General features: G+C 36.5%; 1 protein-coding gene across 2 annotated transcripts in view; it reads left to right on the plus strand.

Annotated features, from left to right (window-relative positions):
• Nucleotides 1-23,823, plus strand: part of EPC2 (enhancer of polycomb homolog 2) — a 106,779-nt gene that overhangs the window by 29,675 nt on the left and 53,281 nt on the right. For both annotated transcript variants that reach the window (XM_007183034.2, XM_007183035.2), the window contains exon 2: nt 11,317-11,476. In XM_007183034.2, coding sequence (XP_007183096.1) covers nt 11,317-11,476 — 160 coding nt within the window. The remainder of the gene's footprint in view (nt 1-11,316; nt 11,477-23,823) is intronic.

Consider the following 23,823-nt stretch of genomic DNA (forward strand, 5'->3'; position numbering starts at 1 on the left):
AAAATCTTTGTAATGAATTGTGGGTTTTGGGTCATGCTTAATGCTCTTTGGCTTGAATTCTACTTGTCTGATATTAGGATCTGCATGTCTTTCTTACTGTATTCCATTACCTGATAAACTTTTCTGTTCCTTTTACTCTTTTTCACTCACTCTTTGTGGTGATGGTGGTGGTGGGGTATTTCTTGCATAAAGCATATAATTGAGTCTTTGGTTATGAGACAAGTTGAAAATCTTTTTGTTTTCATAGGTGAGATAAGTCCACTCACATTTATTGATATGACTGAATATGTTTGATCTCAACTCTTTCATAATATTTAATTTTTTTGTATTATGTTATATTGGCTAGTTTCTTTTTTTTATTTTGCTCTCATCTTGTTTTCCTTCTCCCATTTTTAGTTGCATTATTTCTACTTTACTGTGCAGATGTTTGTACATTAGTGCTCCAGCCTTTTCCCTATCTTTGACATATATGTATATATGTGTGTATGTGTGTGTGTATATATGTGTGTGTGTGTGTATAGTTTTGTTGTTTTCCATTCATATCTTGGTTGGATGAATCCAAGATGAAGATGGGCTACACTAGTCATTTGTGGCTATTGAGCATTTGAAATATGGCTAGTGTGAATTGAGATGTTCTGTACATGTAAAGCACATGTGTTACATACAGGTTTTATAGACTTGGTGTGGAAGAAAAAAATGTAAAATACCTCCATACCTTTTTATATTGATTACATGTTGAAATGATAATGTTTGGATATTTATATTGGCTTAAATAAGATATATTATTTTTTTTTTTTTATAAATTTATTTATTTATTTATTTATTTATTTTTTGGGTGTGTTGGGTCTTCGTTTCTGTGCGAGGGCCTTCTCTAGTTGCGGCGAGCGGGGACCACTCTTCATCGCGGTGCGCGGGCCTCTCACTGTCGCGGCCTCTCTTGTTGCGGAGCACAGGCTCCAGACACGCAGGCTCAGTAGTTGTGGCTCACGGGCCTAGTTGCTCCGCGGCATGTGGGATCTTCCCAGACCAGGGCTCGAACCCGTGTCCCCTGCATTGGCAGGCAGATTCTCAACCACTGCGCCACCAGGGAAGCCCAGATATATTATTAAAATTAATTTCATCCTTTTTCTTTTTACTTTTTTTGGTGTGGCTACTAGAAAATTTAAATGTGTGGGTCACATTTGTGGCTTCCATTACATTTCTTCTGAACAGTACTATTCTAGTAGATTCCTCAAAAGTCCCCTACAGAATTCCCTAAGTACTTTGTGTACCCTTGATACTTAAAGGATAACTTAGCTGGATGTAAAATCCTTGATTCATACTTTATGTTCATTGAGGTTTCTGAAAATGCTGCTCATTGATGCTTTGCTTTATGTTATTTTTTTTTTTTAAAGGATTTTCTTATTTTATTTATTTATTTATTTATTTTTGGCTGTGTTGGGTCTTCGGTTCGTGCGAGGGCTTTCTCCAGTTGCGGCAAGCGGGGGCCACTCTTCATCGCGGTGCGGGGACCGCTCTTCATCGCGGTGCGCGGGCCTTTCTCTATCGCGGCCCCTCCCGTCGCGGGGCACAGGCTCCAGACGCGCAGGCTCAGCAATTGTGGCTCACGGGCCCAGCTGCTCCGCGGCATGTGGGATCTTCCCAGACCAGGGCTCGAACCCGTGTCCCCTGCATTAGCAGGCAGATTCTCAACCACTGCGCCACCAGGGAAGCCCTGCTTTATGTTATTTTTAAAGTCTGATGTTCATCTGATTCTTTTGGCCTTTTAAGTTATTATTATATATTATTGTTACTATTGTTTGCTTGGAGGCTTTGAGGATTTTTTCATTATTTTTGAAATAAGTTTTATTCAAATATATGTCACAGTCTGTTGTTTTGGGTTACTTTTGCCAGGTACTTGTTGAGCTTTTTTTATTGTGGTAAAAAATGCAGAGCCTAAAATTTAGTATCTTAATCATATTTAGGTATACAGTAGTATTAACTGTATGCACAGTGTTATACAACAGATATCTAGCACTTCTCTCATCTTGGAAAACTGAAGCTCTATACCCATTGAACAACAACTTCCCTTCTTCTCCTCCCCCAGCCCCTGGCAACCACCACTCTTTCTAAGAATTTGACTACTTTAAACCTCATGTAAACAATGCAGTATTTGTCCTTTTGTGACTAGCTTATTTCACTTAGCATAATATTTTCAAGGTTCATGCATGTTGTAGCATGTGTCCGAATGTTCTTCCTTTTTAAGGCTAATATTCCATCATATGTACATACCACATTTTGTTTATTCATTTATCTGTCAGTAAACACTTGGGTGTCTTCTACCACTTGGCTATTGTATTATAAATAACACTGCAATAAACATGGGTGTGCAAATATCTCTACGAGATCCTATTTTCAATTCTTTTGGATGTATTCCCAGAAATGTGATTACTGGATAATACGGTAGTTCTGTTTTCTAATATTAAGCCTTCTAGTCCATGAACACAGGACATCATTCATTTACTTATGTCTTTCTTAATTTCCTTTGGCAGTGTTCTCTGTTTTTCAATGTACAAGCCTTTCACCTCCTTGGTTACGTTTATTCCTAAGTATTTTGTTCTTTTTGATGCTATTAAGATGGGATTGTTTTCTTAATTTCCATTGCAGATTGTTCACTGTATAGAAATGCAACTGATTTTTGTGTGGTGATCTTCTGTCTTATAACTTTGTTGGATGCGTTTACTAGGTCTAACTTTTTTTTTTTTTTTAATGTGTGAAATCTTTAAGGTTTTCTACATAAAAGGTCATGTCATTTGTGGGCAGAGACATTTTTACTTCTTCCTTTCCAATTTGGTGTTTCTTTTTCTTGGTAATTGCTTTCCCTAGGAGTTCCAGTATTGTGTCGAATAGAAGTGGCAAAATCAGGCATTCTTGCTTTGTTCCTGATCTTAAAGGAACAGCTTTCAATTTTCCACCATTGAGTATATTGTTAGCTGTGGGCTTTTCATATATGGCCTTTATTGTATTGAGATGATTTTGTTCTGTTCCTAGTTTGTTGAGTGTTTTTATCATGAAAGAGTGTTGAATTTTTTTCAGCATGTCAATTGAAATAATCATGTGGTTTTTGTCCTTCATTCTCTTATTATGGTGTATTACATTAACCAATTTTCATATGTTGAGCATTCTTGCATTGCAGAAGTAAATCCCACTTGGTCATGATGTGTAATCATCTTCATGTGTTCAATTTGGTTTACTAGTATTTTGTTGAGGACTTTTGCATTGATATTTATCAGCAATATTGGTCTGTAGTTTGTTTTTTTGTATTTTTTTCTTTTACTTGTAGTATCCTTCTGCCTCCCCCCTTCCAGTTTTATTGAGATATAATTGATACATAACATTGTATTAGTTTAAAGTGTACAACATGATGATTTGATATATGTATATGTTGTGAAATGATTACCACAATAAGATTAGTTAACATCTATCACCTCATGTAGTTACTTTTCTTTTTTTCTTGTGAGGAGGACTTTTAAGGTGTACTCTCCTAGCAACTTTCAAATATACAATACTGTATTGTTAACTGTAGTCACCGTGCTGTATATTAAACCCCCAGAACTTATTAATCTTATAACTGGAATTTTGTACCTTTTGACCACCTTTACCCATTTCCCTATTCCCCACCCTCCTTGTAGTATCTTTGTCTGATTTTAGTATCAAGTTAATACTGGCCTCATAAAATGAGTTTGGAAGTTTTCCCTTCTCTTCAGTTTTGGTTTTTTTTTTTAAGATTTTGAGAAGGATTGTAGATGAGTCTTTAAATGTTGGTGGAATTCTCTAGTGAAGCCATCTGTTGATGAGCTTTCCTTTGTTGAGAGGTGTTTGATTACTGATTGAATAGATTCAATATCTTTACTGTAGTTCACGGTTTTAATTTTTTCATGATTTAGTCTTGGTAAGCTGTATATTTCTAGAAATTTATGTGTTTCTTCTGAATTATCCAATTTGTTGTTGTATAATTGTAGTAATCTCTTATGATCCCCACCGCACCCCCCACCCCCCACCCCCGCCACCCTCGTGGCATCAGTTTTAATGTCTCTCCTTCAGTTCTGATTTTTGGTATTTGAGTGTTTCTTAGTTCGTGTAGGTAAGGGTTTGTCAATTTTGTCGATCTTTTCAAAACAACTTTTAGTTTTGTTGGTGTTTTTTAAATTTCTCTATTCTTAATTTCATTTATTTATGGTCTAATCTTTATTATTTCCTTTCTTCTACTAACTTTGGGTTTTGTTTGTTCTGTTTCTGGTTCCTTGAGGTGTAAAGTTGGGTTGTTGATTTGAGATCTCTTTTAATGTAGGTAGAAATTTATTGCTATAAACTTCCCTCTTAGTATTGCTTTTGCTGCATCCCTTAAGTTTTGTTATGTTGTGTTTTCATCTTCATTTGTCTGTTTTCTAAATTCCTTTGTAATTTCTTTCTTGACCCATCGTTCAAAAGTATGTTGTTCAGTTTCTACATATTTATGAATTTTCCAGTTTTCCCTTTGTTCTTGATTTCTACTTTAATTCCATTGTGGTTGGAAAAGATACTTGATGTAATTTCAGCCTTCTTAAATTTGATAAAACTTGTTTTGTGGCCTAACATGTGGTCTGTCCTGGAGAATGTTCTGTGTGAGCTTGAGAAGAATGTGTACTCTGCTGCTGTATGAAGTGTTCTGTTTATGTCTGTTAGGTTCAGGTGGTCTTTGTGTTGTTCAAGCCCTGTTTCCTTATTGATATTCTTTCTGGTTAATGTATTCATTATTGAAAGCGGAGTATTGAAATCCCCCTGACTCAATAATTTCAAATGACCTCTCCTTGAGTCCACTAATTCTTTCTTCTGCTTGATCCATTCTGCTGTTGAACCCCTCTGGGTGGATTTTTTTTTTTTTTTTTTCCCCAATTCAGTTACTGTAATTATCAGGTCCAGATTTTCCATTTGGTCTTTTTTATGTTTTCTATGTCTTTCTTGATATTTGCATTTTGTTCATGCATCATTTTCCTTGATTTTGTTTAGTTGTCTATTTTTGTTCTCTTTTAGTACATTGAACTTTATTAAGACGATTATTTTAAACTTTTATTGTCAGAAAATTCACAGATCTCCATTTCTTTAGGGTCAGTTTCTGGAGATTTATTTTGTTCTTTTGATTGACCCATTTTTTTCCCTGTGTTTTTCATGTGCCTTTAATTTTTGTTGTAATTTGTGCATTTGAAAAAGTAGCCACCACTCCCAGTCTTTATGAATTGGCTTCATACAGCCTTTACCGATCAGCTCAGGTAGGGAGTCTGGAAACCCCTCAAACCCTTTTTGGCGATACATCTTCTCTGGGCATCTGCACATAATTTCCCAGTTAGAGAGGTTTACTGGTTTCTTTATCAGGATCTTGTCGTAATCTTTTGCTCCCTCTGGTGTTTGTCAGTGGTACTTTAAGTTTTCTGGTGTTGCAACAAGACTCTAAGTTCTTTTTTGTTCTCCACAACCCCCAGGCATCCAAAGAATGCTGGTTCAGTCAGCCTTCTGAGTTAAGTGAGACAGAAGATAGTCCCTTGGGCAACTCCCCAAAAAGCTGGAATGTTAGACACACGTTCCACTCTTCTCTTTCCCTCCCAAGGGAGAAGCTGTGAGCAGAATGTTTTCTCCTGATTGCTCCAAGCAGTATCAAATCTTGTATGGTTATGCAAGTTCTCGTGTGCCATTTTGCTCCCTGTTGGGCTTTTTTGGATAAGTAGATTCATATCTTTTATCTTAAATACTAGTTCTGTTGCATTTTCTCTTTTTCATTTTGTTCTTTCTTCAAGGACTCCGATTATATGAATGTCATTTGTTCTTTGCCTGTTTTTATATCCTATCATTTTCTTTCTTACTCATTTTAGTTCTTTTTTCACCTTATTTTTATTCTCTTGATTATTTGACAGCCTTTATACAACATACTTATGTCTTTGTTTGAGTACATTTTGCACTGGGTTTCTAGTAATTTTAGTTTTCATCTCTGAGGTAATTGTCTTTTTCTTTCTTTCCTGAGTTCAGTCAACTCTTGCCATTTTTTTTCCCTCAGTTTTTTGCCCCCTTATCTGATTTTAGTTTTTAAGTTTCTTATTCAGGTGATTTTTTTTTTTTTTAATTTTTTATTTATTTATTTATTTATTTATTTATTTATTTATTTTTGGCTGTGCTGGGTCTTTGGTTCGTGCGAGGGCTTTCTCCAGTTGCGGCAAGTGGGGGCCACTCTTCATCGCGGTGCGGGGACCGCTCTTCATCGCGGTGCGCGGGCCTTTTACTATCGCGGCCCCTCCCGTCGCGGGGCACAGGCTCCAGAAGCGCAGGCTCAGCAGCCGTGGCTCACGGGCCCAGCCGCTCCGCGGCATGTGGGATCCTCCCAGACCAGGGCTCGAACCCGTGTCTCCTGCATTAGCAGGCAGATTCTCAACCACTGCGCCACCAGGGAAGCCCCAGGTGATTTTTTTTTTTTTCATATCCCTAAGTGTTTCTTTCAGGGATATTTAAGTTTAGGACATTCTTAGTTTTCTTCTCCACCTCCACTTTGGAGTAGAGAGAGTTCATTATTAGATGTATAGTTGAATCTCGTTTTTGGGGTTTTAATAATAGTAATAGACTTACTAGGTTTTTTTCTGTTCGTTTTTTGTAGATTCAGGGTGGTTCACAACATTCCTAGTTCAATGGTGCCATCTTCTGTCTGTGTAGACTGTGTAGCATAATCTGCTTTTGAGGAGTAGGCAGAGAATAGCTTGTCTCGTTCTGGCTCTTTCTAGCTAGTATTCCAAAATCCCCGTCATTTGGTTTTCTGCAGGATAGGTGAGGTGGTCTCAGTTTTTATCTTTTTCTTCTCTGCAAGGATCTGAAACTTCCTCTTTTGATTTTGATCTCCCAGAATTTTGCGGTATTCTGTTTTGTGCTGATGGCTCATCTCTAATTCAATTTGTTATAGTGGCTTTTTAAGTTTCTTAGTCCTTTACTAGTAAGTTTACTATTATAGTGAGGTAGAGTAGGTAAATGTAGTTATTCAGTCAGGTATCTTTAATTGGGAATTTTGGATGTAAATTTTTAAAACATCAACGAATAATGTTTGACTTTGTATGCAGCCTAACCCAATAGATTCTGAAACCCTACAAGTTGGGGCATGAGCTTGGCAAGATGGAAAAGAGACATACAAATAATGATTCAAATTTCAGTCCTGCTGATTTCCATCATAGAAATCATAGAGTCTTAGTTTACTCATCTCCAAAAGAAAAAATATTTCTACTCTGTCCCTGTAGGGTTGTGCCTGATACTTATTATACATGACTAGAAGTCATTAATTATTTAGCGTCTTTTAGTTTGCATTTAACGGCTTTTCATATAATTTTATGTGTTACTAGGAAAAGTATAAAGTACAGAGAAAGTATAATATTTCTAGGGAAACACAAAAAGTGTTTAGGTATAATATGGTAGGTTTCAAAAGGATATTTCAGAATGTCAAAGTAACCATGAGAAGTGATTTTTGTGTATTTTGGTGGAGAGTTCTTTCATTTAAGATGTTAAACTTTTATAGCATTTTTTCTTTTTCTTTTTTTTCTTTTTTTTTTTTAGTTTATGAAAGAAGTGTAGATTTACTATTTACTATAGAAAATTTCTGAAACTGCAAAAAGGGACACAGAAGAAATAATTATAGCATTTTGTGGAATGTTCTATTCTGTATTCTTCCAGGCTTTTTTCGTGTCAATAGAGGTCTAAATTATGTTGTTTTTTTACTACTACCTAAGAGTTCCATTTTATGGATATGCTAAGTCTGTATTTATTTCTCTTTAGACTTTTTTTTTGGTGCTATAAACAGTGCCATGATGAGCATTTTCATTTAGTCAGTGTTGCCCATTTGTTTGTTGCCTTTTGATGAATTCCATTAGTGGAGTTAGTGGGTCAAAGGCATGCTTTTTTAAAGGAAAGGAAATTAGGTAGTGCTTCGTTTTTAGTTATTTTTAAAAATTAGGTAACCTCACCAGTGTATGATGCAGCATGTAACAAGGAATCAGCATTACTCCTGTCAACATCTTCCCCCAATAAAATGACAAATCAAAACTGTGGTACCTACTTTGAGCCTTTTGTATGTTTGCCACTGATTATCGCTATTATATGAAACATGGTCCTCAAGAAGCCATATCATTGGTTTTTTTCTGATTTTTTTGGATTGAGAGACTGATAATCTGGGGAAGGTAATGATAGCTGAGAATTTATTCTTTGGGCTAAATTTGGTCTGTAGATTAAAATGGGGGAGGTGTCATGATCTGGCTCCTTAATTTCTGGCTGCATCTGTCATCTGTAGGCCGCGTTAAGAAGGGAGTCATCCATGATCTGTTTTTAAGTTTTTTCATTTGTAAAATTAATGTTAAATCTTAATCTATTAAAGATATATTTCAAAAATTGGATAATACCTAAAAATGTTTTGTATTTAGGGCAAAGTCAAATGTACATCAAAAGAATCTCTTCAAATAAAAAATGTGCTCAGTTTCCGTTTTTCACCTGTGTCTGTAGATTATTAGCATTACAAGAACATGGTTTTTTATCTGCCAGACTTTTCTAATAAGGATGGAATAGTCAAGGAACACTGGAATCAGAGTCCTGAAATTTGGCTCTCTTATATATCATTCCTATTTGCTAAGAGCAAGTCACTTGTTTCTTGAGTCTCATTTACAAAATGGGATAATATCTATGCCTGTGTCCCAAGATTGTAAGGAGCTAATAGACATGTGATTGTGGATGTACTTCGAGAGCTATAAAACATTACATAAATGCAGGGTGGCATTGCATATTGCATCACTTTCTTTAACTGGGAGAGGTGAAATATCATGAAGGAAATAGGAAAGTATAGGCTTAAATAATGCTAGAAATTGCCAATCTCAGTCAAGGCCTGGCTTCCTAGTTTCTTGATGCTGTTTGTTTGCATGTTTGATCCCATCACAACTTCTTAGACGATAGTAGTTTTTATATGGGGAAATGTACTTAGTGCTGCAACTTGGGATTCTACCCTATGAAGAAAAATGTATTTCTTCCTTGCACTGAAGGTGAAGAAACAGATCTAAGCCAGCACCCACCCTCATGTCCCTTTGTTCAATATTTGCCTTTTATTGAATGTCTCTGGGCTTTTGTCCATTTTGGATATTCTGTTTTCTCTGCCTGAGTTGTTTTCTTCTTTTCCTCTTTTGCCTTGCTAAAAATCCCTGTTGATCCTAAAACTCTTAGTTTACATTTTACTTCCTTTGGACATCTTTATCTATCCTCCCAAAACGAGTGGTTTGACTAATTGAAAAGAGATATGCTTGTCAAGCTCAGATCGCATACTCAGGTACCACTACCTAAGTTCCTTAATGGCAAAGTCTGTCTCTCATTCACTCATAATTCTCAGGGACAGCAGTAGTATCTGGTGTCTTCCAGGTACTCTGAAATGTGTTGAAAGGATGGCTACTGATAAGTAAATCTTAATTTATGCATTGCAGCATAGCCAGTACTCTTTCTTTTTTTTTTTTAATTGGGGTATAGTTGTTTTACAATGTTGTGTTAGTTTCTACTGCACAACTAAGTGAAGTAGCGTTCCCTGTGCTATATAGCAGGTTCTCATTAGTTATCTATTTTATACATATTAGTTAGTGTATATATGTCAGTCACAATCTCCCAATTCATCCCACCTCCCCCTCCCCGCTTGGTGTCCATACATTTGTTCTCTGCACCTGTGCCTCTATTTCTGCCTTGCAGACAGGTTCATCTGTACCGTTTTTCTAGATTCCACATATATGCATTAATATATGATATTTGTTTTTCTCTCTCTGACTAACTTCACTCTGTTTGACAGTCCCTAGGTCCATCCACGTCTCTACAAATGACCCAATTTTGTCCCTTTTTATGGCTGAGTAATATTCCGTTGTATATATGTACCACATCTTCTTTATCCATTTGTCTGTTGATGGGCATTTAGTTTGCTTCCATGACCTGGCTATTGTAAATAGTGCTGCAGTGAACATTGGGGTGCATGTGTCTTTTTGAGTTATGGTTTTCTTTGGGTATATGCCAGTACTCTTTTAGGTAAGGAAATAACAGAAGGCCTCTCTGATGAGATGAGACTTGAAGGAATTTCAGAAACAATCCATTTGGATATGTAGGAACCTTAAAGGAGAGGAGGAGTGTGGCTAGAATAAAGTTTGGGAGGAGAAAAGTAAGAAATAAGGTCAGAGAGGTATAAAGCCTTGTAAGTCGTTGAGTGATTTTAACCTTTTTTTTTTTTAAACAATTTTTAAAAAAAATTTTTTTTTTAAACAATTTTTTAAAATTTATTTACTTATGGCTGTGTTGGGTCTTCGTTTCTGTGCGAGGGCTTTCTCCAGTTGTGGCAAGCGGGGGCCACTCTTCATCGCGGTGCGCGGGCCCCTCACTATCGTGGCCTCTCTTGTTGCGGAGCACAGGCTCCAGACGCGCAGGCTCAGTAACTGTGGCTCACGGGCCCAGTTGCTCCGTGGCATGTGGGATCTTCCCAGACCAGGGCTCGAACCCGTGTCCCCTGCATTGGCAGGCAGATTCTCAACCACAGCGCCACCAGGGAAGCCCAGATTTTAACCTTTAATCTAAATATGAAGGGGATCCTTTGGGGAATGACATGACCTAATTTACTACCTTCCACAAGGTAAAGGTGCTTTGTTGGGAATGGTCCATAGGGGGTCAAGGGAGAAAGTGTCCATTAAGTGGTGGAGGTAATGAAAAGTTACTAGAATCTGGGTGTATTTTATAAGAACTTTTTGTTTCACCTTTGTTAAAGAATATTTCCTGCCGTGATAATAATATAGTCTGTTGAATATAATTTTATCTTTTCTTTGAGTTATTCAGAATTTTGTACTGTTGAAGTTTGAGATATATAAATGCAGAAGATACTTAAAATCTGTGAAACAAATTCTTTTCCTGTTATTTGCATGTTTTTCTGTAATCTGGTTATTGGTGATAAACACCTCAATTAATTTAGCAAATGGGATCGATTTTCTTGTAATGTTAAATTCTTGAGATGTTAAATTCTAGTTTGTGAATATTTAATCTTTTTTAAAAAAATCCTACTTATTAAAATTGTAATCATCTAACGTGGTATCAGTATGAGTACAAGTATTAAGGGAGAATAATAGCAATGTTTTCTGAAGGTCTGTGGCAAAGGAACTGTTTAGAATTGATTCTTAAAGCACTGTGCAATTATTAAACAAAGTAAATTGTAAATAGAATTTTGCATTGAATTGACATTATTAAAACAACTCATGTTGCCTACTTTACATTTTCCAGGAACATCATTTACAGCGAGCTATTTCAGCACAGCAAGTGTTCAGAGAAAAAAAAGAGAGCATGGTCATTCCAGTTCCTGAGGCAGAGAGCAATGTCAACTATTACAATCGCTTGTACAAAGGAGAGTTTAAACAGCCAAAGCAGTTCATTCATATTCAGCGTAAGTTTGTTAATTCATTGTTTTCTGTTTGTAATTTAAATTTATCAACCAGTGAAAAATCCTTTCTTTTCGCCCAAAGAGATTTTAATTTTTCAGTTCATACGCACTGATTTATAGAAATGTTAAACATGAAAGAATAAAATCCCTCTATGCTTACATCTCAACTTCAAGATCATTTTGAGTGTGAGTTGCATTTGGAATGTTTGATAGTTATGTAGTGTAGGATTTTCTGTAGCACTTACACTTTATTATATAGCTAAAAGGTGGTAGATTACCATACCCAAATAAAAATTTATTTTTCAAGGCCTAGTGGCAGTTATGCTGATTAGGGGCACGTCTTCTAAAATTTTTAGAATTAGATCCTACACCTCTACCTTCATGTAGTTTTTATGGAATTCTAATTCTGCCTCCTTTGATCCTCTTATTTTTCTCCCCATTGTTACTGTTTAAATGATCACCGGCTCTTGCCTTAAAACTGTTTCACTGATCTCCTGACTGTTCTATTTACTATCTACCATCTCCTATCCTTACCCTCTTCTAACCTATCTTCTCCACAAGGTCCACTGGCACCAGAGTAGTCTTCCTAAAGTGTCCGTCTGATCAAATCATGATCTGGCTTAAAATCCTACTGTTGTTCTTTATTCTACAATAGGAATTTTCAGCTAATTTTGCAGACAGAATGCTGGTGTCTTGGTATCTTGTCTGGCTGTGTTTAAAAAAAAAAATAACCTTGAATAGTTTGTTAACATAGAGATTCTAGGGCTGTGCTTCAGGCCTGCCTGTATGAGAATCTCTGGTATGCAGCCTGGTAATAAGTATTTTTAAAAAGTTCTCCAGGTGATTCTGAAACATCTCCAGATTCAAGGATGACTGTAAGATCTACTATTTTTCATCAATTCTAAGATGTGCCTTTGTCACATTTGAAATGAGATTACATCTTAAATTGCTTTTGTATTAAAGTCTGGTTTGTCTAAAGAGAATTTCTACTTGTTTTTGCCAGTCATCTGGGGACCAACCTGAGACCACCTTAAAGTCTTTACTTTTTTGTTTTGTTTTATTTGTTTGTCTTTGGACCACACTGGTAGCTTTAGTTTTATTTGTTTGTTTTTTTAGACCACACAAGTAGGCTGTAGACCTGCTTGGAATTCAGTTCTCAGGGAGAGATTTTTCCCCTCTCCTTCCACCTAAGGGCAAGTTGAGAAATATAGTTTCATGCTGTTCCTTTCTACATGGCTGGTTTATTTCTTTATCTTACACTGAGGCTGTTGCCCTTTGGTAGTATAGCTTTATGCAGGAGTATTCTATTAAATTTATTGATAGACCCCAATATAAAGCTTTTTTTTTTCTTTCTTGCAGTACATAAAGTAATGGTGCATCTTATATAGATTTGACAGAATTCAGTAATAGCCAAATTCTCTAATTCGAGTACAAGGCCCTTTGATTTGTTACCTGCTACCCCTTTAACCTCATTTCCTGTTGCTCTTTGCCTCACTCTTTGCACCATAGGGAATAACTTAAAATTATCCACATTTGCCTGTTGTTTCACATTTCCTTGCATATGCTATTCAAGTCTTCTTTCCCTTTCTGTAGCTCATTTAAGACCTAACTCCCTTTTGAAGCTTACCCTGATTTCTCATTCTACCTCTCTTCTTTGCTTATCTTAGCACCTTGTACATACCTCTATCGGAGGACCCAGCATACTTTATTGCAATTGTTTGTAGCCATTCTTTCTCTCCTTTTAGACTGTGAGCTCCTTGAGGGCAGGGACTATGTTTTATTTTCCCTTTGTATCTTTAGTGTTAAATGCATGGCTTATAGATGCTCAATAAATGGCATGTTTGTTGACTGGTTCAATTGTTTTTAAATGGCTTAAAAGCCCTTAGGTGTCAGAACCATTTTCCAGAGACTTCCCCTAAGCATTCAAGAGAAATACACTTGCAAAAATTATTTGTGTGATTTGTTTCCACTATGTCTTTGACTTTGAGTCCCTTTAGCGTGTTGAATTTTCCTTGGCTTTGTATCAGGAACGAGATAGCTGTTCTTAATATGAATTTTAAGTTTTCAAGCCAACGTATCCCCTCCCCCCTTTTTTTGTATTTTAATAACAATGTAGCTGGATAATAGGACCATTTGTAAAAGCCATTGTAGGAAACTGGAACCAGAAATTGGATGTAACCCATCTGGGTGGGGCCCATTAGATACAATAAACATTAATCTTGTGTTGTTTTTTTCATTTCATTTTATTCTATTGTTGTAATAAATGGAATAAAAATAATAGAAAATTATTTTAACTTTCATTTTTTCTCTTTCAGTCTGTCAGCATATATATTTTATATACTATACTAAATTGTACTACACATACAATTTTTTTCCTGCCTTTTCTACATATATTTTAAGTTCCTCAGGTTTTTATACAGTCTCCTGTTGTCATTTTCAATGTATATATAATTTTCTATCATATTTATATTCCATTATTTGCTTACCTCTATGCCTATTATTGACCTTAAGTTTATCTGTACTAAAATTTAAACTCGTTATTGTTGACTCTTTTTTCAAGGAAGGCTTGATATAACTTCTTTCTACGTCCTTGAATACAAGGAATTTCAGAAAATATTGCTCTGGATTTTTCTTTTTCTTCTTTTAATGATAGATTTGAAAGAATCGCCTCCCATTTCCCTGGCTAGAAAACCACAGTTGCCACAGTAGGGCGGCTTAGCTCAGGCCCATCATGTTGCTTGCCTGGGCTTTGGCAGACACCTTTGTATTGGTCTGCCAAAGTATTGTATTGTATTGCTCTGCTCTAGTCTTTGTACCTTCCAGTCATCCACACTGCCACTATTGTGATTGGTACCCATTTAGACTTTTTCAAAGACTCACTGTTGCCTGTGGGATAAAATTTTAACATATTTGTGTGGTGTTTAAGGCCCTCCTTTGTGCCTGTCCAGTCACAATTTGCTGTGTGTTCTTCCACCATGACATCAGCCTCATTGAAATGAACTGTTGGAGGTCTGTTTCCTCCACTAGACTGTAAGTTCCTCAGGAACAGAAGCTGCATCTCATTCTCTGTACAGTCCTACACTACAGTCTCAGAACACCACACCCCACCCCCCATTCCTCTAACCCTTCACACTTCCAGCTACAATAATAATGAGCTCCTTTTAGATCTCTGACTTACCTCTTATTTTTTCATGCCTCCAGGCCTTTACATAGCCCTTTACTTCTCTTCTCCTCTTTTTTAAATACAACTTGTTCTTCAAGGCTCGTCTCCAGGACTACCTTTAGGAGCCTTTTCCTGACCCCTCTAAGCAGAGTTCTTGGCACTGTTTACCTCAAGCCCTCCTGTCTTGTGTGCATCGACCACCTGCAGTTGTGATTGTTTGCCCTCTGTTGCTTCACTAGGTCATAAGGCTCATTGAGAGGAGGGACTTCTTTTTTCCCTTTTAATTTTACTGCTTACTGTAGTACCTAGCATATGATTAGGTATGCAGTTAAATATTTGCCAAATAAATAAATCAGTGAATGAATGGTGAAGATATAAGCGTACACATCATGACTTTTTTGAGACATCGATCTCGTAGGACTCAAAATTGTATACAGAATTAAATACAAGAATAAAATTATTGGTGTGTACAGTGAAATTGAGAGACCTGCTCTGTGGATCAGGCTAAAAATTGAGCTCACTTATTCACCAACAGTGTCATTTTAGGACAAAAAGTGTCTGCCAAGAAGGAGTTAGGAGTGGAATGACTCCAGTCTTAGTGTGGATGTGAGATAAACCTGCCTATTCTTTCCTGTCCCTTTCGGTACCAGTTCGCCATAGTAACCCATATTGGTATTCTGGGGAACTTATTTAATCACAACACATTGTGGTGTTCTGACCAGGTCGAAAGCATCTTGGTGACCTATAGTCGTTGATGACCCAAGATACTCAAACTGTTCCTCATTTAAGCTAATTCTACACATTGGTCAGTTGTGTGACATACAGAAAATGCTACTTCTGTTTTACTTACTGTTATAACAAATTTACTTTGGGTACCTCAACCCAGATGTTAAAATTCTTTCATTCCTTTTGGAGTTTGAGAACTTCATTAAATTCAAGATCCAAACTTTTTTTTTTAAGGAAATGACTTTGTTTACATTGCAGTAAATTCTTTATTTTGACCTCCTATTACCCCTTTTACTTAATATCATATTTTACAGTATCTCAGAATTTTAGAAAGTGAAGGAACTTAAGATATTGTTTCATAAGTATTCTGTAGTTAATTTATGTCCAGTTTCAAACTCAGTTAAATGCTTCTTTGAAACAGGACTCCTTTGCTTGTTTTGAAATGAAGGTTCACTTCCCCTTCTCAGTGCATTACTCCTACAAACACAGATCAGTAGAATGTCTCACCTGTTTCTTGGCTGAAAGAAAGAGTTCAGGAGAAAGAATTGGTGCGGTAGCACCCCTTGTTACCTGTCAGGCAGGGAGAGGAACCCACTCAAAGGAAACTGAATTCTGCTGTTTGTGTCTGCAGCCAACATCTTAAGCCCTGGGAAGGTGCCTGTCCATGTGTGTACACTGCCGTACACCTCAGTACACTTGAAACTGACTCCTCAGTTCAGTGAAGCTGGCCATTGTCAAGTCTACAATTGGAAAAGAAGAAAAATTCTGCTTATTTAGTGTAAGGTGGACGTATGTATTCTACTAGGTTTTCAGCAAGAGTGAGACAGATGCTGATCTAACATCCAACTTTAATTTCATTATCCTTGGAATGTTTTTTGCTGTTCTCCCTATTAAACAAAAATGATGATAACTGACCTTTTGCTTTGGCAGGACAAATATGTTTTGATTGGCAAGAGTTGGAGAAGATACCAAATGAAGAGCATTGTTTTGTTTATACAGTAAAACTTTTTGGTGGAAAGGATGCATTCTAGGAACATTATTTCTTGTAAAAATGTCACTGGATATCTGTTAAGAAATCAAATTGAGCAGAAATGACATCACACATTTAAATAAATACCAGAAAAGCCATGCCACAAGTATAGGAGTGGATTGTACCAGATTTGTGGACAACACATTCCAGGTGAAGCTAGAGTCCAGGTTGAGGTGGTTAGAGGAGTGATATGAGGGGCAGTGAGCAAGGTCAGGCCCTGAGGGCAACCTACATTCAGATTAGCTGGCTTTAAGGGTCTTCCTCTCTTCTCAAGATTGTGCTAAGCCTCCTATCCTTGGATAAACCTGTGAGTGTGGGCAGTAGTGCTAAAATGGTAGAGTAGTATCTGGGTAACTACTAATCCAGGAAAGGATGAGGAGCCCTAAAACTTAGAAAATTACATATTAAGTAATTCCAGGTATTTGGGAAAACAAAATAATCATTTGACAGTCTGGGATAGAGAGGTGAAAGAGAAGTCTGAGTACAAGGAGCATGCCCCTCGGGCCTATATGCATTTACTTATGTCCACTATTTTAAAAAAATTACCAAGGGCATTTTTCACAGAACTAGAAAAAATACTTTTAAAATGTGTGTGGAAACAGAAAAGACCCTGAATAGCCAAAACAATCTTGAGAAAGAAGAACAGAGCCGGAGGAATCATGCTCCCTGACTTCAGACTATACTACAAAGCTACAGTAATCAAAACAGTATGGTACTGGCACAAAAACAGACACGTAGATCAATGAAACAAGATAGAGAGCCCAGAAATAAACCCACTTGCTTATGGTCAATTAATCTACAACAAAAGAGGCAAGAATATACAATGGAGAAAAGACAGTCTCTTCAATAAGTGGTGTTTGGAAAACTGGACAGCTACTTGTAAAAGAAGGAAATTAGAACATTCTCTAACACCATATACAAAAATAAACTAAGAATGTATTAAATGTAAGACTGGATACTATAAAACTCCTAGAGGAAAAAATAGGCAGAACACTCTGACATAAATTGCAGCCATATTTTTTTGGATGCGTTTCCTAAAGTAAAGGAAATAAAAGCAAAAATAAACAAATGGGACCTAATTAGACTTAAAAGCTTTTGCACAAGAAAGGAAACTACTGACAAGATGAAAAGACAACCTACTGAATGGGAGAAAATATTTGCAAATGATATGACCAATAAGGGATTAATATCCAAATATATAAACGGCTCATATAACTCAACATCAAGAAAACAACCTGATTTATAAATGGGTAGAAGGGGACTTCCCTGGTGGTCCAGTGGTTAAGACTCAGCGCTCCAATGCAGGGGGCGTGGGTTCAATCCCTGGCAGGGGAACTAAGATCCCACATGCCGCCTGGCGTGGCCAAAAAAAGGGGGGGGCGGGCAGAAGAACTGAATAGGCATTTTTCCAAAGAGGACATGCAGATGGGCAACAGGCACATGAAAAGATGATCAACATAACTAATCATCATGGAAACGCGAATCAAAACCACAATGAGGTATCACCTCACACCTGTCAGAATGGCTGTCATCAAAAAGAAAACAAATAACAAACGTTGGTGAGGATGTGGAGAAAAGGGAACCCTCATACACTGTTGATGGGAATGTAAATTGGTGCAGTCACTGTGGAGAACAGTATGGAGGTTTCTTAAAAAGCTAAAAATAGAACTACCATACGACCCAGCAGTACCAATCCTGGGTGTATATCTGAAAAAAACAAAAACACTAATTCGAAAAGGTACGTGCACCTCAATGTTCATAGCAGCATTATTTACAGTTGCCAAGATACGGAAGCAACCCAAGTGTCCATAACAGATGAATGGATAAAGAAGATGTGGTATATATACACAGTGAAATACTGCTGAGCCATAAAAAAAGTTTTAGGAGCATGCTCCCAAGACCTTGTAATTAAGGGAGCCAGAATTTGAACCAGGCAGTCAGATTCCAGAATCCATGCGTTTTTTTTCTTCTAGTTTTATTGAGATATAACTGACATACAGGACTGTATAAGTTTAAGGTGTACAGCATGATGATTTGCCTTACACATATTTTGAAATGATTACCAGAATAAATTTAGTTAACATCCATCACTTCATATACAGAAAAAGAAAGAAGAATAAAAATATTTTTCCCCGGGCTTCCCTGGTGGCGCAGTGGTTGAGAATCTGCCTGCCAATGCAAGGGACACGGGTTCGAGCCCTGGTCTGGGAAGATCCCACATGCCGCGGAGCAACTAGGCCCATGAGCCACAACTACTGAGCCTGCGCGTCTGGAGCCTGTGCTCCGCAACAAGAGAGGCCCGCACACCGCGATGAAGAGTGGCCCCCGCTTGCCGCAACTAGAGAAAGCCCTCGCACAGAAACGAAGACCCAACACAGCCAAAAATAAATAAATTAATTAATTAATTAAAAAAAAATATTTTTCCCCCTGTGATGTGAACTCTTAGGATTTACTCTCTTAACAGCTTTCATATGTAACATAGAGCCATGTTAACTGTAGTCATCATGTTGTACATTACATCCCCAGAATTTACTTATCTTACAACTGGAAGTTTGTACCTTTTGACCACCTTCATCCAGTTCTCCCTCCCCCAACCTCCCACCTCTGGTAATCACAAATCTGATCTCTCTTTCTATGAGTTTGGGGTGGGGGGTTGGAAATTTTTTTTTTTAATATCTACTTCTAAGTGAGATCATACAGTATTTGCTACCTTTCTCTGACTCAATTCACTTAGCATAATGCCCTCAAGGTCAATCCATAATGCCCGTAAATGGGCAGGATTTCCTGCTTTTTAATGGCTGAATAATATTCCATTGTACCACAACTTTCGTTTGTCGATGGGCACTTAGGTTGTTTCTATGTCTTGGCTATTGTAAATAAGGCTGCTGTGAACATGGGGGTGCATATATCTCTTCAACACAGTGTTTTCATTTCCTTTGGCTTATTCCCAGAAGTGGGGTTGCTGAATCATATTGTAGTTCTATTTTTAACTTTTTGAGGAACCTCCATACTGTTTTCCATAGTGGTTGTATCAATTTGCATTCCTACCGACAGCGCACAAGGGTTCCCTTTTCTCCACATACTTACCAGCATTTGTTATCTCTTGTCTTTCTGGTGCTAGTCATTCTAACAGGCATGAGGTGATATTTTGTGATTGTGATTTGCATTTCCCTAATAATTAGTGAGGCCAAGCATCTTTCCATGTACGTGTTAGCCATTCATGTATCTTCGTTGGACAAATGCCTGTTCAGGTCCTTTACATATTTTTAAGTGGATTAATAGGTTTTTTTTAAACATTTTTAGATTTACAAAAAATTGAGCAGATAGTACAGTGAATTCCCATATACTACCTCCTACACACACACACACACACACACACACACACACACACATACACACACAATTTCCACTATTATTATCTTGCATTAGTGTGGTACATTTGTTACAGTTAATGTAGTCAGTACCTTATTAACTAAAGTCCATACTCTTTGGTGTTTGTGTTGTACAGTTTTACGGATTTTTAAAAATCCATGTCATAGATCCACCATTACATTATCCTATAGTTGAATTACGATAAAAACTCCCTGTATTTTCACCTATTCATTCCTTCAAATCCCTGGCAACCACTGATCTTTTTGCTCTCTCTGTAGTTTTGCCTTTTCCAAAATGTAATATATGTGAAATTATACAGTACATAGGCTTTTCAGACTGGCTTCCTTAACTTATCAGTATGCATTTAAGATTATTCTAATTTTTTTTTGGCTTGATAGTTGTTTTTTTTTTTTTAAATCATTGAATAATATTCCATTGTATGGATAATTCAGAGTTTGTTTAGTCATTTACCTATTGAAGGACACCCTGGTTGCTTCCAATTTTGGGCAATTATGAAAAATGTACTCTAAGTAATAGCATGATTTTGTGTGGATGTAAGTTTTTATGTCTTTTGGGTAAATACCTAGAAGTGCAATTGTTGGTTTGTACAGTAAGGCAGTGTTTAGCTTTGTAAGAAACTGCCAAACTGACTTCCAAAGTGGCTATTCCATTTTGCATTTCTACCAGCAGTGAATGAGAGCTCATGTTGCTCTGTATCCTCATCAGCTTTTGGTATTGTCAATTTAGAATTTTAGCCATTCTAATAGGTATGTAATGGTATCTCATTATTTTAACTTGTAATTCCCTAATAACCTAGGATGTTGAGTACCTTTTCATATCATTAATTGCAGTTTGTATATCTTCCTTGGTGAGGTGTCTGTTGGATCTTTTACCCATTTTTTAATTGGGGTCTTTGTTTTCTTACTGTTGAATTTTTTTTTTAACTGTAGATTTTTTTTAAATTTTATTTATTTATGTATGTACGTATGTATGTATGTATGTTTGTCTGCATTGGGTCTTTGTTGCTGTGCGCAGGCTTTCTCTAGTTGCGGCGAGCAAGGGCTACTCTTCGTTGAGGTGCGCAGGCTTCTCATTGCAGTGGCTTCTCTTGTTGCGGGGCACGGGCTCGAGGTGCGCGGGCTTCAGTAGTTGCAACATGCAGGCACCAGAGCGCAGGCTCAGTAGTTGTGGCACACGGGCTTAGTTGCTCTGCGGCATGTGGGATCTTCCCAGACCAGCGCTTGAACCCGTGTCCCCTGCTTTGCCAGGTGGATTCTTAGCCACTGTGCCACCAGGGAAGTCCCTTACTGTTGAATTTTAAGTGTTCTGTATATATTTTGGAGTCCTTTATCAGATATGAGTTTTTAAAATATTTTCTCCCAGTCTGTGGCTATCTTTTCATTCTTTTAATAGTGTCCTTCATAGAGAAGAAGTTCTTAATTTTAAAGAGGTCCAACTTAATTTTTTTCTTTCATGGATCTTGCTTTTGGTGGTATTTGTAAAATCTCATCACCAAACATAAGAGCATCTAGATTTTCTCCTATGTTACTTTCTAGTACATTTATAGGTCTGTTTTATATTTAGGTCTGTGATTCATTTTGAGTTAATTTTTGTGAAAGGTGTAAGGTTTGTGCCTAGATTCATCTTTTTTAATATGGGTGTCCAGTTGTCCCAGCACTGTTTGTTGAAAAGACTATTCTTTTTCCATTGAATTGTCTTTGCTCCTTTTTCAAAGACCAGTTGAGTGTATTTGTATGGGTCTATTTCTGGACCCTCTTATTCTCTTCCACTCATCTTTTTGTCTATTTTTTGGTCAGTAGCACACTGTCTGAATTACTGTAGTTTCATAGTAAGTCTTGAAGTCAGTCCTCTGACTTTATTCTTCTTCAGTATTCTGTTGACTATTCTGGATTTTTTTGCTTCTTCATATAAACTTGAGAATCACTTTGTCAATACTGATTGATACACAAAATGACTTGCTGGGATTTCGATTGAGATTGCATTGACTCTTTAGATCAAGTTGGGAAAAGCTGATGTGTTAACCAAATTGAGTCTTCCTACCCATGAACATGACTGTCTTTCCATTTATTTAATTCTTTGATATGTTTCACCAGAGTTTTGTTGTTTTCCTCATATAGAACTTTTTCATATTTTTTTTTAGATTTGTACCTTAATGTTTCATTTTTTTGGATGCTAATGTAAATGGTTTTGTGTTTTTAGTTTCAAATTCCACTTTCTTATTGCAGTATATAGGAAAGTGTTTGACTTTTGTCTATTAACCTTGTATTCTGCAACCTTGCTATAATCACTTAGTTCCAGGAGTTTTTGGTCAGTTCTTTCATAGAATGTATATACATATGTACATAGACAAGCTTATCATCTGTGAACAAAGACAGTTTAATTTCTCCCTTCCCAGTCTTTATAGCTTTTGTTTCCTTTTTTCTTTTTTTTTGTCTTACTGCATTAGCTGGGACTTCTGGTACAACGTTGAAAAGCAGTGGTGAGAGGGGACATCCTTGCATTGTTTCTGATATTGGTAGGAAAGCTCTTAGTTTCACACCACTAAGTATGATGTTTGCTGTAAGTTTTTTGTGGGTGTTCTTTATCAAGTTGAGGAAGTTTCCCTCTATTCCTAGTTTGCTGTCAGTTTTTATCATGGTTGGATTTTGTTAAATGCTTTTTAACAAAAAAGCATTTTTTTGTTAAATGCTTTTTCTGCATTATTTCTGCATCAATAATCTAATCTTCCACCTGTGGGAACTGTAAAAGGAAGAGCAAATTAAATCCAAAGTAAACAGAAGAAAAGAAATAGGATAAGAAATAGAGCAGAAATCTGATGATACCAATAGTGTTTTGGCTTTTGGTTTGACCAGAAACCAAAATAGAGCAGAAATAATTATATCTATTGATATAATTTTGACTTTTTTCTTTGTTGATGTGGTGGGTTACATTTGATTTTTTTCCTAGCTTTGCATACCTGTGATAAATCTCACTTGGTCATGGAGTATAATTCTTTTTATACATTTTTAGATTCGATTTTATTGAGGATTTTTGCTTCTATGTTCGTGAGAGATATTGGTCTGTAGTTTTCATGTAATGTCTTTATCTGATTTTGGTATTAGGGTAATGCTGGCCTCATAGAATGAGTTAGGAAGAATTCCCTCTGTTTCTATCCTCTGAAAGACATTGTAGAGAATTGATATGATTTCTTCCTTAAATGTTAGGTAAAATTCACCAGTGAGCCCATCTGTGCCTGGTGCTTTCAGTTTTGGAAGATTATTAATTATTGATTCAATTTCTTTAATAGAGACAGGCCTATTCAGATTGTATATTTTTTCTTGTGTGAGTTTTGGCCTTGTGTCTTTCAAGGAATTAGTCCGTTTCATAAAGGTTATCAAATTTGTGGGCATAGAATTGTTCACAGTATTCTTTGACCATCCTTTTAATGTCCATGGATTCGGTAGTGATGCCCCTATTTTTAAATTTCTGATATTAGTAATTATGTTCTGTCTCCTTTTTTCTTAGTTAGCTTGGCTAGAGCCTTATTGATTTTATTGATGTTTTCCAAAAACCAGCTTTTGGTTTTGTTGATATTTTTCTCTATTGATTTCCTGTTTTCACTTTCACTGATTTCTGCTCTATTTCTTACTCTATTTCTTTTATTCTGCTTACTTTGGATTTAATTTGCTCTTCCTTTTCCAGTTCCCACAGGTGGAAGATTAGATTATTGATTTTAGATCTTTCTTCTTTTCTAATATATGCATTCAATGCTTAAATTTTCTTCTAAGCACTGCTTTTTTACATCCCACAAATTTTGATGAGTTACATTTTCATTTAGTTCAAAATATTTTAAAATTTCTCTTGATATTTCATCTTTGACCATATTTATAAGTGTATTGTTTAAACTCTAAGTATTTTGGGATTTTCCAGCTATGCTTCTCTTATTGATTGCTAGTTTAATTCCATTGTGATGTGAGAGCAGATGTTGTATGATTTTTATTCTTTTAATTTTATTAAGGTGTTTTTTTATGTCCCAGGATGTGGTATCTTGGTCAGTGT

Source organism: Balaenoptera acutorostrata, chromosome 8 (genome assembly GCF_949987535.1).
Source record: "Balaenoptera acutorostrata chromosome 8, mBalAcu1.1, whole genome shotgun sequence".
NCBI classification, from domain to species: Eukaryota; Metazoa; Chordata; class Mammalia; order Artiodactyla; family Balaenopteridae; genus Balaenoptera; species Balaenoptera acutorostrata.